At 47.4% G+C, this 13,620-nt stretch overlaps 2 protein-coding genes across 2 annotated transcripts in view; both read right to left on the reverse strand.

Moving 5' to 3' along the window:
* Positions 1 to 949: 949 nt before the first annotated feature.
* AKAP5 (A-kinase anchoring protein 5) lies at positions 950 to 6,439 on the reverse strand. Its single transcript, XM_084522797.1, has 2 exons — positions 6,380 to 6,439; positions 950 to 5,178 (listed from the first exon to the last, which is right to left on the reverse strand). The coding sequence occupies exon 2, from the start codon at positions 4,546 to 4,548 to the stop codon at positions 2,896 to 2,898; it is 1,653 nt and encodes a 550-aa protein (XP_084378923.1). The 5' UTR covers positions 4,549 to 5,178; positions 6,380 to 6,439; the 3' UTR covers positions 950 to 2,895.
* A 3,149-nt stretch (positions 6,440 to 9,588) lies between these two features.
* The window catches only part of MTHFD1 (methylenetetrahydrofolate dehydrogenase, cyclohydrolase and formyltetrahydrofolate synthetase 1), a 40,199-nt gene continuing 36,167 nt past the window's right edge, over positions 9,589 to 13,620 (reverse strand). The window contains exons 27-28 of the mRNA XM_084520446.1: positions 10,695 to 10,803; positions 9,589 to 10,513 (exon numbers count right to left, since the gene is read on the reverse strand). Of these exons, the coding sequence (XP_084376572.1) occupies positions 10,714 to 10,803 (90 nt within the window). The 3' untranslated portion in view covers positions 9,589 to 10,513; positions 10,695 to 10,713. The remainder of the gene's footprint in view (positions 10,514 to 10,694; positions 10,804 to 13,620) is intronic.

A 13,620-nucleotide genomic window follows, 5' to 3' on the forward strand; every position in this document is an offset into this window, starting at 1 on the left:
GTGGCCCAGGAGCAGTCTGAACTGGTCTATAGGAGACCAAGGTTACGCACCATTCCCGTTTCTTGCAGCTGCCCATGAAGAAAACAGTCCTACACCCAACCTGCCCGTCGGTGCTCTTGCTTAGCCAGGCAGTCACATGCTTCTCCAAAAATTTATTCTCCAAAAGAATAAAGTCCTTATGTTTTATTAATGTCCAATTCTCTAATCATAATGAAGGAGTAAAGAGTCTTAATTAAGTCATTAATGGCTGTTAGAAGTGTATATTTTGTTCTGCAAATAACACTATTAAAAATGTATTTTTTTCCCCTTTTTTTTTTTTTTTTTTTTTGTATTGTATAAAGTGCCTGGAGTCCTTGCATGAAAGACATTATGCAAAAAAAAAAAAAAAATTAGGGTGTGGGACCCACTCGACAGTAGCAGAAAGGTCTGGGTCACGGTGGTCGCTGCTCTCCCCTCCGCCTCCCATCAGCGTGGAGCCGCCGGCCGGGAGATGGCGGACCCGAGGCCTGCCAGCAGGAATCCTGCAGCCAGCAGCCTCGGGAGACAAAGCCCTTGGTGCTGCAGTGACAATAGCTGTCCTGAGCCATGCTCTGCGGGGCTGGGCTCTCCTCAGCCTGCAGATGCTCTGACACGCTGCTCCGGCAGATCACCCCGCAGTGAATTCGGCTGTTGGGCGCCAGGGCTGCTCCTCTTAGCCAGAAGAGATCCCTCCTGTAGTCTGTGAGCCCCCAGGAATCTGCGAGTGGAAGCAACTGACCAGCAATCAAAAGGAAGCCTTATAAAAAAGAGCAAACCTCAAAACATTTCGGGTCTATTAACAACATTACGATCTCTCTGTGCACACTGTATGGCCACCTGAAAAGGCTGGACACAACCGAGTGCCATCAGGTTCATCTCCTCACATACAAAACCTCTCCACAGCTGCCCAGTCAATCACAAGGCCAGAAAACAAGAGGTACACTCAACTTTAATGAAGCAACTGCTGGTTTTATGTACATCTTCTGCATTTCTTGAGGACAGTCCAGGCTTCCCCCTCCTCAGCTCCCGCGGGCACTGCGGCAGCTCCGCAGCTACGTGCTGTCCTAAAACAGCCCCTTTCAAAGTTATGGCGAAGTGCCTGAAAGGCAGGGTATGAAGTACAAAGCCATTAATATTGTACACTCTGAAGTATTGATAGCTTATTAAATAAATTCACAGAAAAAGACAACACCTTTTTTTTTTTTTTAACACCCTCTGATTTTCCTGTTTTACTTGTGCAGAAACAAGTTGTGGCACTCACTGCTAGCAGTCCTCTAATAATGATGGAGATCCTGTGTCAAAGTTTAAAACGTGGTTGTGCACTGGGTACCAGGAAGGTCGTCAGCCCTTGTGTTTGAACAGGAACCCAAATACTGCACCGGGAAGAGAAACCTCCGTGTTCCCACTGTGGTCAATGAGCAATCGCCAGGGGAGGCTGCTATTTCTGTACAGGCTGAGAAACAGGCAGGAGAATTTTCTCAGCAGAACAGGCAAACGTTCACGCAGCCGTACGTAAATCACAACCACACAGCTGCACTCCAAAATTATCAAAAGGCCCCTTTCTTTCTGAGGGCTGGCAGTGAGAGGTGACGCATGCCCACACGCACCATGCATGTGCACACGCGCTGCAAGCAAGCCCTCTTGTAGCAGAGCAGCTTGTGTTTTTGGACAGCACCCGGCCTCTTTGGGCATTTCATGGCAGTGTCCCCAGGCCCTGGTGTCTGGGTTTTCCCTGAGGACTTTGGTGGGTTTGCTCTGGCGTTTCAGGGCGCGTTTCAGACTCACTGCCACAGAGCCAGAGGGGAGTCTGGGGGAAAAAGAGGGGAACGATGCCAGGTTCGCTGCAGTCAGGTCAGGAGGGATTTGCAGCCAGGCGAAGGGACAGACTGCTGCCCGCACACAGGGACACTGCCAGCAGCCCGACCAAATCTGCTCCTGACTTAGAGCGATTCCACAGCCTGCAGCACATCGCTGCTGCCGCCGAGCTATTTCAACACCGAGGCAAGAGTTGCATGCAGCTCACTGCTATTTATATTACATGCCACAGATCAAAAATACGCTACATCCACGGACAGCTTCACCACGACAGACAAAGAAAGGCAAAGGCAAGGGGCTCCCTGCAGCAGGCATGCTCTAGACTAGCCATGGGCAATCCTGCCCATTGCTCCTGGCAGTGCAGGAGTGGCCCCCAGCAAACCAAATGCTGGCATTTTCTTGGCATTCACACAGCTTGGGGTCAGCAAGGGGAGCTGACGGTGTGCAGTGCTGTTTCTGGCCATGAGCAGGCTGCTTCTGGCTGGGGATTAGGCAGGACAAGAAGCGCTGCTCGCTGCAGCCACCCGGTTTCATCCAATGTGGCCACAGGGATGACCCTGTTTTTTAACCCCTGTTTACAACACTGAATGCCAGCCCTGGTCTGCTTGGCCTTGACGTCTTCATTGCACATTGCAGTCCCATCACCTGCTAAGCCCCGCACACCCAACTGAACCCAGGGCAGGAAGGCACTCACTGCCCCTCAGACCTTTCCCTAACTGTATGTACACACCTACACCATTAACAGTGGGGAAATACGGAATGGATGGAGGCAGAAATGTGGCCTCAACATAAAGATGCCAATAAACGAAAACACTGCAACACCTTAATTTTCCTGTAGCTACAGGCAGTCATGCTGCCCACAGCCCCAGGCCCAGGGGATGCCCTGTGTACAGCAGGGCCTGCCACACGTCCCAGGACCCTTTTCACACACACATACACACAACTTCACGGGCATGCAGAGCTAACTACACCATGGCCCCAGGAGCCCTCCTTGCTCTCCCCTTCAGGCCACAGCAGCTTGAAAACACTCCCCCTACTCCTGTTTTGGGGGTATCACCACCATCACAGGAAACTGTTGTGTTTGTTCTGTTCCAGAGCCATCTCGTTGACCAGCTGCTCTATGGATGACTGGATGGCTGCCTTCACAAGGGAAGACGCCGTTTCTATGAGGAGCAACTCGTACTGATCCGAAGTCCTGTGCCCCTGGTCACCCAGGCCTTTCTCCTCCGCCAGGGCACTGCTGCCAGCCTCGGGGCTCCCTTTTTGACCCAAATCAAAACTCCCACTTGATTTTTTATTCCCTTTTTGCTTATTGTGGTGCAAAACCAGGGTCGGCTCATAGTCCTGGTCAGAGTCGTTGTTGTCGGAGTCCACAGCTTCAGTGACGGTGATGACGATGCCAACACAGGTGCCCATGTTGACTTCGGGTTTCTCCTGGTGGCTGGAGCTGCTCTGCACGCTCGCTGCCTCATCTTTAAATGCTGACTGACTGAAATCCATTACGGTCTCTTCAGCTTTGGACTCCTCGGGAAGATTTGTGTTCCTCTCTGATTCACCCCCTTCAGGCAGCTCTTTGCAGATATTGGCTATTTCCTGCACCTCGGTGATTTCAGGGGTGCTGTTGGGCTGCTCTGTGGAAACCGGCACTTCGGCAGGGACTTCCTTCTCTTCCACGTGCACCGCAGTTTGGTGAGGACTCCCCTCGGGCAGCTGTTCCTGGACGGGTTCATCAACTGCCACTGAACTGGTGATTTCTGACTGAGTGGTGTGTTCTGCGTGTTCATCAACTGCCTCTGGACTGGTGATTTTCATCGGAGTGGTGTGTTCTGCATGTTCATCAGCTGCCTCTGCCTCTGAACTGGTGATTTGTGACTGAGTGGTGTGTTCTACATGTTCATCAGCTGCCTCTGAACTGGTGATTTGGGACTCAGTGGTGTGCTCTGCGTGTTCATCAACTGCCTCTGCCTCTGAGCTGGTGATTTGGGACTGAGTGGTGTGCTCTGTGTGTTCATCCACATCAGGCCTGGGCTCTGCCAAGGGCTCACTCTTCACACCAGCATCAGCCCCTTCCTCTACCATACCCTTGTCCTCCCGGTCCTCCTCCTCAGGGAGTGGGCTGGAGGGCTCAGCTTTGCTTGGCTCCTCTGCCGGGGCCAGGTCCTCCAGCTCCTCAATGGCTTTATTCGAAATGCCCATCTCTTCATTCGCCTGGACACTGCCCTCTGACTCCTCCACTGCCTCAGAGGGGCTGCGCTTTTTCTTGCCTCTTGAGAAGCGTACGCAGGGCATCTTCACACCTGAGCTCGCCTTTTTCCTTGAGAAACCTTGTGTGCCGCCCTCCTCAGCGTCTATCTCCAGCTGCACCTGGGAATCGGAGGGCACCTTCTTCCTTGAAGAGGATTTTTGCCTTCTCCGAGGTCTTGTGAGACTTTTAATAGCTGCCCAGGCTCCTCTGGAGGATCGTGGTTGAGCAGAAACTTTTCCCTCCCTTTTGTCTGTGCCAATGCATTGACTTTTCTCCTCTGAGGCTGCAGAAGCTCCTTCGCATGCATCCTTCACGGTCAGCCCCTTCTTACAGGTCTTCTTCCGCTTCTTGAAGCAGAGCATGGAGGGTTTTTCTGCCTGTTCTTCTGACGGGGAGCACGTTGTCCCTGCGCTCTGGGTCTCCAGCTCTTTTGGGTTCTCCATTTGAATTTCCTTAGCTGCCTTTGCCATATTTGCACCTCTCTTTGTCTGTGCTGTATGATCGGTTTTCTTGGTTAATGCATCAGACACAAGAGCTGCAGGGATGCTCAAAGGGCTTTTTTTCCATACTGTTCTCAAAACAATGGTAGTTGGTTTTTAACGAGCTGATGTGGCAGTGTGCAGAGAGAAATTTTGATAAAGCTATTGCCTCCACTTTATAACTCCCATTTGTCTTCTTACTCACTTTATCACCTCTCCAAGGAGTTCTGGGCAGACTTTAAGAATCAGCTCTCCTTTGCTTTGCTGACCAGAGTCACTCTCACCTCCAGGATAAACCACTTCAGGTTGTGCGTGGTCTAACAATATGACCATGTAACAGACAGTCTGACACTGCTTTTTATTCCCCCAAAGGATGACAAATCAAGCCAAGAGTTAACAATTTTTATTCACCCCACGGACCTGGGAAGAACCGGCGTTGGCTGAGCCACCTGCAATTCACATTGCACAAGGAACTTGCTTGAAGCAACAGTGAAACGGCGGCGGTGCTCTGCCCCCCAGTGACAAGGTCAGCTGCTACTTTGCCTCTGCTTTCTGCTTCAGTTCCCACCGCAGGTTAGGTGAGCTTTGCCTCGAAGTGCAGCCGATGCTTCCATCCCTGATCTGTAACATAACAAAGAAATGTTAAGAACCGCAGGGCAAAAATTAAAGTATTGAAAAGTATTTTTAGCATAATATTTTAGTCTGAGGTGCAGACGAAGGGTGGAAAAGCATTTCTACCTCAGGATGCACCACAGCAGTTTTTTCCACTAATGAGCATCAGCATGCACAGGCAAAATAAAGCCACTATTATGGCAACCCAGTGATGTTCCACCACAGAAAATACTATTTTGCGTGGCAGAAGCAGCTATATTTTTTTTAATTGCCCACATTATGGCAAATATATTACACATGCACGCATATATTTTCTTCTCCTACGGTTAGCTAAATCTTTCCCCCACAGCTCCATATGCACTCATAGTTCCAGCTAGGGAAATTACACTCTGAGACAGCAGATATTTTTATCTTTAATGCACCATATGACAATATGCAAAACACAGAATACAAGAAGAAGCTGGTGGAATACAAAAGACAAATCACATGGCTAGAAGGAAGCATATTTATACTACGTGCATGCCTTCCATGGCAACCTCAATTAACACTGCATGTGTTCATCAAAAGAAAGATGTATGTAACCCTTAAAAAAAAAAAAAAAAAAGGCCTCGAACCACCAGCAGAACGCTTTGGGAGGTAAAAACGCATATTGCAGCGAGCAGCCCAACTTCTCGGTGGCTGTCTCGACTACTTGGGGAAATTGTTGAGGAGCGCTTCGCGCCCCGCCGCGGGGAGCGGAACAATTCCCGCGGCCGCTCCCGGCGGCGCCGTCCGGGGCTGTGGCCGCGGCTCCCGGAGCGCTGCCGGGGTCGGGGCCCCGCAACCGACCCCATCGCGGGCTCCGGGCTCCGGGCTCCGGCCGGGGCTTTCCCCACCGCGCCGCTTTGCCTCCCCCCGGCTCGTTCCGAAGCGCAAAACGCATCCAGAAGCACGTGTGAAGGACACCAAACGCAGTGCTCCCGGCACAGCCCGGCTCATCCCGGGAAGTTTTTTTTATTTTATAGGTGGGGGACTTTCAGCGTAGACCGGGAGCCGCCGCGCACCGCCGCATCCCCGCCAGCCCCCCCGGTCCCCAAACCTCTCGGAGGGGACGTGAGGATGCTGCTCGGGGCTGCAGCGGCCCCAAGCGGGGGGTCTCCCCCAGGGCCCCCCGCTCCCCGTCCCCGTCCCCGTCGCGGTGCTCGCCCCCCGCCGCCCTCACGCCCCTCACCTGCTGCGCGGCCCGGCCGCGGCTCCTGCGCGGCTCCTGCGCGGCTGCGCTGCCGCCGCCTCCCGCTGCAGCCGCGCCCCCCGGGCCGGCGGGGAGGGCGCTGCCGGCAGCCCCCCGCCCCCCGGCCCCCGCCCCAGCAGCCCCCGACCGGCCCTCGGTACCGGGGATGCTCGGGGGGAGCCGCCTCGCAGCCTCCCCGGGAGCGTGGGGATGGGGAAAAGGGAGCAGCATCCCTCCTCTCACCGGGCAGCGCCCGGATCTCCTGGCAGGCAGCGTCCCTGGCTCTAATGGAAGCATGCCCTCGTCTTACGGGGACGCATCCCTCCCTCCTGGCGAGGTGGCATCCTGAGGCTCGCAGGGCAGCAGCCCTCGCCCTCTTCCCCGAGCATCCCTTCTTCCCCTCCCAGGTCGCGCAGAGCAGCAGCAGATGCACAAACCGCAAACTACACCCGAGGCCAAGGTCCTCCCAGCGCCTGAGCTGCGGTTTCCAACTCGGATCCCAAGAGCAGCAAAAGGCTCGGTGGGAGCAGAGCTCGGAAGGGGCTGCTGGCATTTGCAGAGCAGGTACATCCTGACAGTGTAGGAAGGAAGAGACTCTTGCTTCTCACAGCTGTTTTTGTCCCACCTGAAACCTTTGCAGGCATCAAGCCCATGCTGTTTAGGTCACTGCGCATTTAGGGCTGGTGGTAAGGGCAGCCAGGTCTAGATTTAGGCCAATCCTTGCCCCAATATAACAGATAAGTACCCCTTTCACATGGGCCTTTTTTCTTCACAGCTACTGAGATCTGACTTTAAAAAATTGCATCTCCAGCTGTTATGATTGATGGGAGGGCCCCTGGAAAAAGGACTACCTTTTCCAGGAAAGTTCTTCCATGCAGTGGAAGAACTACATGAAACCGTAGTTTGAGATGCTTGAATGTCCCCATTCATCTCAACGGGGAGCTTACTGACGCCCACAAATGTTTCAAGGATGTTAACTGCTTCACAGCATGCTTGCATATAAGAAACCAGGCGAGGCAGCATACTTGGAACCTGCAAGTGGCTTCCAGCGTAGGCTAGCCTTAGAAAAATATACGTGGCCTCCCCCTTCCCTAGCGTGCTCATAGGAAAAAGGTAGAAGGGGTTCTTTTGGCTGAAATTTCAACCCGTAGGACAGAAGTGTGCATCATGTAACCATGAGGAATTGCCATTTTAAAAGCTCCCCTAAGAGATGTGTTTGCTTGCGTTCACGCAGGATAATAATCTTTGTTTGGAAACGGCTCCTCTCCACGGGGTGCGCAGTGGGTTCTAATTACAATACATTTCTGCGTTAAAGCTGAGCAAGGCCCCTCAGCGCGAGGATATTTCCCCTGGTTCCAGGCGGAGGCAGGCAGTGGTAATGAGGATTGCTAACGTGCGTGCGTGCGCTACCTCCAGGGTGGTTTGAAGGAGGCAGGTTCTAATCAATCCCCTTTGAAACCACCTCACACAAAATTCAATTATTCCTGTCGTTTCAGGGGAAGATGGTAGCACTGAAGGGTATGAGACAAGGGTAATGGATAACAGGTTCAGCAACAAAAGCAGAGGATCTGCTCAGACGATGGGTAAGCTTTCGTGCTTGAAAGAACCTAGCCCCTCCGTAGGCTCTGAGGGTCTTTCTGGTACACAACAGTGATGTGCAGCAACCCAGCCAAGTAACACCTCCTCGTTTTGTCCTCATTGCTAGTCAAAAAATCTGTATTGTTTCTTACATGAAGTGATGCAAGACTCTCATTACAGCACAGCTAGGGGAATGGATGGCCATAACACCAGCTAAGGGCTCTGGGCCCACAGATAGCCTACAGAAAACAAGTTTGTACATAATTAGTTTTTTCTCTAGGCAACAGGAAGGGAAGACAACCTTTCAATATTCAGTTAAGAAATTTAAGTATTCTTTGTGTCTGATTTGATAGGGCAAGAACTAACTGCCATACTTAGTCACAAAGGAAAGTTAAAAACACCCCAATGCTATTTATGAAACAGTCCTGCAAGACGTAGGGTAGGGACTTCCTACTAGGTTTAAAATGCAGGTTAGAAAAGCATCTGCCACTCACCTCTAGGGATGCTGAGGGCTGTTTTCCATCATTTGCTGCTGGCCCTTACACTTTGTCATCACCTGTCCCCCCCGTGCATACCAAACCCTCCGACAGTTCTGTGCCTGAGCTGCTGCTTTGCCTCCCTGCAGGATGCAGACTAGCGACCTCTTGAACCGTCTCTCTCAAGCACATGTCTATGATCTCATGCTGAACTAAAAGGAGGCTAATCTTAGCATAAATTTGCACTTATCCCATCTTTCATAAGCATCAAACGAAGGTGGAACAGAGCACTTGCGGGAAAGCAGTGCAACAGGGAAGCCTCTGCAAGATGAGAGAAGGAAGATGAAACGTAGGAACTGACAGCAGTCTTGGCAGCATCAGCTGCGGCAATCTGCTGCAAGGGGAGGCTTCGCCAAGGTGCTGCAGGTGAAGAGGCACTTTCAGCCAGGCATTTGGACTGGTGCAATAACTGGGGAATGTCCCTTCTGACCCCAGGGCCTTTATGCACCCTAGAAAACCTGACTGCCGGTAACTTCTCAGCTGAACACCATCAAAAAGGAAATTTTAGGGGGCTGAGAATGTCTCTCAAATGCTCTTACGACAGTTTAAATTACTCTGTCTCTGCTTCTGTGACAACCAGGTAATTTTTATATAATTATTCTCCCCTCTTGAATAACTTGCTCTCTCTATATATAGCATCTGTGTACTACAGATGCACCCTTACATTGGTGCACACCTACACCACCAATCTCCCAGTTCTCACCAAAATCCAAATGTTTTTAGATTCAGCCCTGATCAAAGTAGATGGACCTGGCAAGTCTATAAAGAAAGGGAAAGCCAAAAATATTTAGCTGCAAGCATGGCAGTCAATAAAACTAGCATCTTAATTCAGATCTTTTGCAGTCAACTGCGAGTAACTCAAACCCACTGAATAATTCAGGTAGTTTATTTCCTATAGATGACACACGCCATATAGGAGAAAAAAAAACAAAAATAAACACAGAAAATTGAACACATAGTGGTGCATTGCAGGCAACTTATTACTGCAATAATCACTTATAATTGTCAATACTGGGACTGCCGTGGTATGCAGTTAATCACAGAAATAAATTCTCCTCATTAATCTCAGCGCATACATTAAAACCCAAGAAGCACTGCAAGTATTTATCAATTTATTTGTATTAGTTAAAAATCTGGCAGCAACTATATTTTTGTTACAAAATGATTTTTGGCCTGCTGACAAAACCTACTACAAATGACTTGATCACTACTCACATTGTCTTTGTTCACCAAAAAGGTACCTTAGGAAACAAGGCTTGTCGGTGTAACCGTACTTACTGTTGAGCATAAAAGGGTTCAAAAGACATTTGGTCAAAGCCACAGACATGGCCTAGAGATCCAGTCTCTACAGATCTGATACCCATGGATTCAATTTCCAGTAAAAATACAATCTGTTAGTCATAGCTGGGCTTTCTTAAAGAGAAATTTGATATACCTCAGGTGTCTGCAGAAATAATCCACAGCAGAAGCCAGGGTGAGCACTTCTAGAGAGAGCTGACATGCAAAAGTATTCTTCCTTGTTCCCTCTTTTAAATGAAATTGGTGCAATTTCATAACACAGCCAATTCTCTCTCAGTGCGGGACAGGGATATAGAATTCAGTACAGCAAGTAGGAATATTACAGTGCACAAGACTTCCAAAGATAATACATTCCACAGAAACCCTACCGTTAAGGCAACTAAGTCGCAAGACTGTTCCAAAAAGCACCAGCTTTAGGATTTTTAATTATTAAAATCATCTCAATGAATCAAGAGGTCACTAAACCCAAGTTTCTGTATTCTGCTTCAGCTACAATTATGAAGCAGGAAGGTTGTACACAAAGTATACTTTATATACTTAGTTTCAGCTAGCTTGGAACACAGTAGTTTAAAAATTATTACGGATTAAAAATAAGTGTTTGATCCTTCAGCACTCCTCCTTCCAGTCACTTCTTGCACTGTAAGCTCAGTCATATCTTGTTTTGACTTAAAGATCAGGGCATAGTTCCGTTTATATGACTCATCAGGTGTTCTTCTGGGAGCTAAAAAGAAAAATAAATTTAATTACTATTATATAGTCTGCAGGCAACTTTCAGGCTGAATTATAATCATATGTCATTTGGAAACATATGGCATAATATGAGATTGGCTTAACTCCATTATCTCGTGTGGAGAAATAAAGCCCAAAGACTGAAAGCCTTCTAACCTGAAGGTGGCACCTACCTTTGGTTAACAATTCTTTTCAAAAGAGACCATTTACTTCTCCTGACAATGGGTCCAAGTCTATATCATAAAAACAGGGTCTTGTAGGAAGTCCTGGCATAGTGCTCATCTGGACAACAAAAGATAAATTGTTAAAACGGAACCAGCATAGCTTTGCACAGAAGATTTAATACTTTATCTCTGCTGAGAACTGCGTTGGCGACAGCTCCTTGCACACCTACATCCTAGCTGGGTGATGGTCGTACACCATTTTGAAGCATACTGCAAGAACCAGGAACTGGCTTAGTAGATAGATGTGGCACACACTTCAACCTCTGCCAGGGATTGTGTCCGGGATTTGGCAAAGCACTTAAGCATCCAGCTGACCAACTGTTACATGAGTGTTCACGGACTTGTGAACACTCATGTGAGGAGACAATAACTGCTTGTGTCAGCTTGCTGATTATTCAAATGATGGTACATATTTTAATACAACTTTGCAGACTATAAAGTCTCAATTAATTAAAACTCTAAGATTCTAGAACTTTAACTGTAAAATAATTAGGGATAATTATTGTTGAGACAAGAACTTTAATAGTTTCTTTTTTTTTTTTTTTTTTAAGCTTAATTAGAAATGGACAGGTCAGCTTTCCTGATTGGAACATTTCTGAGGTATGCAAGTCAGAGTGGTTGTGCAGTGGCAGAACCAAAGCCAGCAAAACAGCTGCCTGCACTATGCCTGCCTCAGGGCAGTCCTTTCAAGTTGTCCCACTGTTGAATACCCACTTTCAGAGCTGCAAAATGCGAAGCCAGCAGGGACTACGCTTGGCCTCATTTACTAATGCAGATGACAATTTTGCCTTCCCGAACTCAGTGTTTAGCCCAGCAGCGCATGCAGCGCTAGCATGGACGTCCTACAAAGGTGGACAATTCATGACCATGCTTGACAGTTTGTGCCAGTGGTCATTTACCCCATAAATAAAAATTCAATGTCTCACTTTCCATTTACATCACCCAGCCTCAGCTTTCACAACCAGTAATTGTTATGCCTGTCTCCATTAGGTTAAAGATCTCTTTAGCAACCTGGTATTTTCTCCCTGAGCAAGCATTTTGCACACCAAATTTTGATAATAAGCTCAGCAGCAAGGTTAGGCATTTTCTGCAGATCTCAAAACTCTGGGAGCTTTTGGAATCCCATCCCATTTTCCTAAGCCATTTAAAAGTGCTAATACCAGTCCCGTATGTACTATACCACTGCAGGATGTATGCATGCCTTATGCAAAGGTAAAAGCCACTTCAAGGTTACCTTTTGTAATGAATTTTAGGACTGCACTGGCTTTTTGTCATAGTTGTTCCATTCCAGGACAGGGAAGAGGGGACGACAGAGAGAAGAGTGGACCTCAGATATGGCTCTAATTTCTTGTCTTTATCTTTAGTTGTATGAATATGTTACTCTCAAGAGCCAAATCATTAAATGAGATTCAAAGTGTCTAGAAGGGTTTTTCTGTTCTCACCACACCTTTTCACCTTGAAATTATATTTCTTTTTAAACCTCAAAGTATTTCATTAAAGAACAACAGCTTCAACTCTGAGCCAGAAGGAAAGAAAAACACAAAGCTCAGAAGTTGAGAAAATTTAGAAGTATGATATATCTTTGCAATTAACTTCAGAATAACAAGAATATGCATGCAATGTTGATTAATTTCACCTCAAATTTCACAAAGATCTTCCAGAGAGAGCAGCGTTTTTACTGTGTTTTCAGCTCACAGTTCAATGGCTGCTGCCAAAAAATTACTCTGAGGCTAACACATCTCCTGTTGAATGGGCTTAAAATAGTGATCTGATTCAAAATGCCCTGGGTTGCTTCTCAAAATGACATCTCTTCCCTGGCTTAGTAGACACCACAGAAGAGCGATCTTCATGTCCCTAACCAGAAGGCTTACTGTTAATTCTGGCAGAGTTAGCATCATGATTAACTGCATGTCCAAGAAAACATTACAGATTTGTGAAGGTAGCAGAGCGGAGACTCCAACTTCATAGAAATGGAAGGCACAGAAAAAAAAGTCAAAACAATGCCTGTAAACATCTTTCTATTGTGTATCTCATTAATGCTGTGTACTCTTTCCTTCTCTAGTACTTATAAATATCCAAAACATCATTGTTTGGATTAAATCTTGGCTTGCAAAAAAGTAATTAATTAACAGGAGTGAGCACACTATCTCTCATTTCATCCCAACACACAGTACGCCTTAAAAAGGTTTATGAGCCAGACTTTATTCAGGATGTGGTTATTTTATTTACGTTGGGTAATCTGGAAAACCCTTATTTTTTATTAAAAAAATAATTAAAAAAGATATTCAGTATTTGGCTCTTGTAGAGCTAGCATTTGAAGGAGGAAAGGATCCAGCTCTTAAATCAACAAACTTTAGCATCTGAGCCATTTGCCCTTAATGATTTTGAAATAAAGCTCATTAAAACAAACATGTTGCCATGAAGACTTCAGAAAAAAAAAAAAAAAAAAAAAAAAAAAGGTTTAGGCCCAAGAATAATAAGAAAAAGACAGGGCTGGTTGCTCCAACTGCTCCTGCAATAACCTAACAAGTTACTTAGCATTTATCCAGAACAGATTCTGCAGATAAGATTTCCAGTGGAGCCTTTCATCCTAACATTCTTTCTTTGGACACAAACCTGAATGTTAGTTCATTTTGCAGGTAGCTCCTCTTTCTGCTAGCCCATTCCTATCAAAGCTATTCCAGGATCCTGCTTCCATTGTAGCTACTCTCTCTCCTCTTGGCTGACATTATGTCAATCATCTCAAAGAACAGAACTAAAAACTCAAGGGCACAGGGAAATAAATTGTTGGAACAGATGGTCAGCAAAAAAAAATTGGCAAAAAACAAAACAAAACCAATGCAAGGGGAGACTGACAAATGCTTGGTAATACAAG

Source organism: Aythya ferina, assembly GCF_964211825.1.
Source record: "Aythya ferina genome assembly, chromosome: 5".
Lineage (NCBI taxonomy): Eukaryota > Metazoa > Chordata > Aves > Anseriformes > Anatidae > Aythya > Aythya ferina.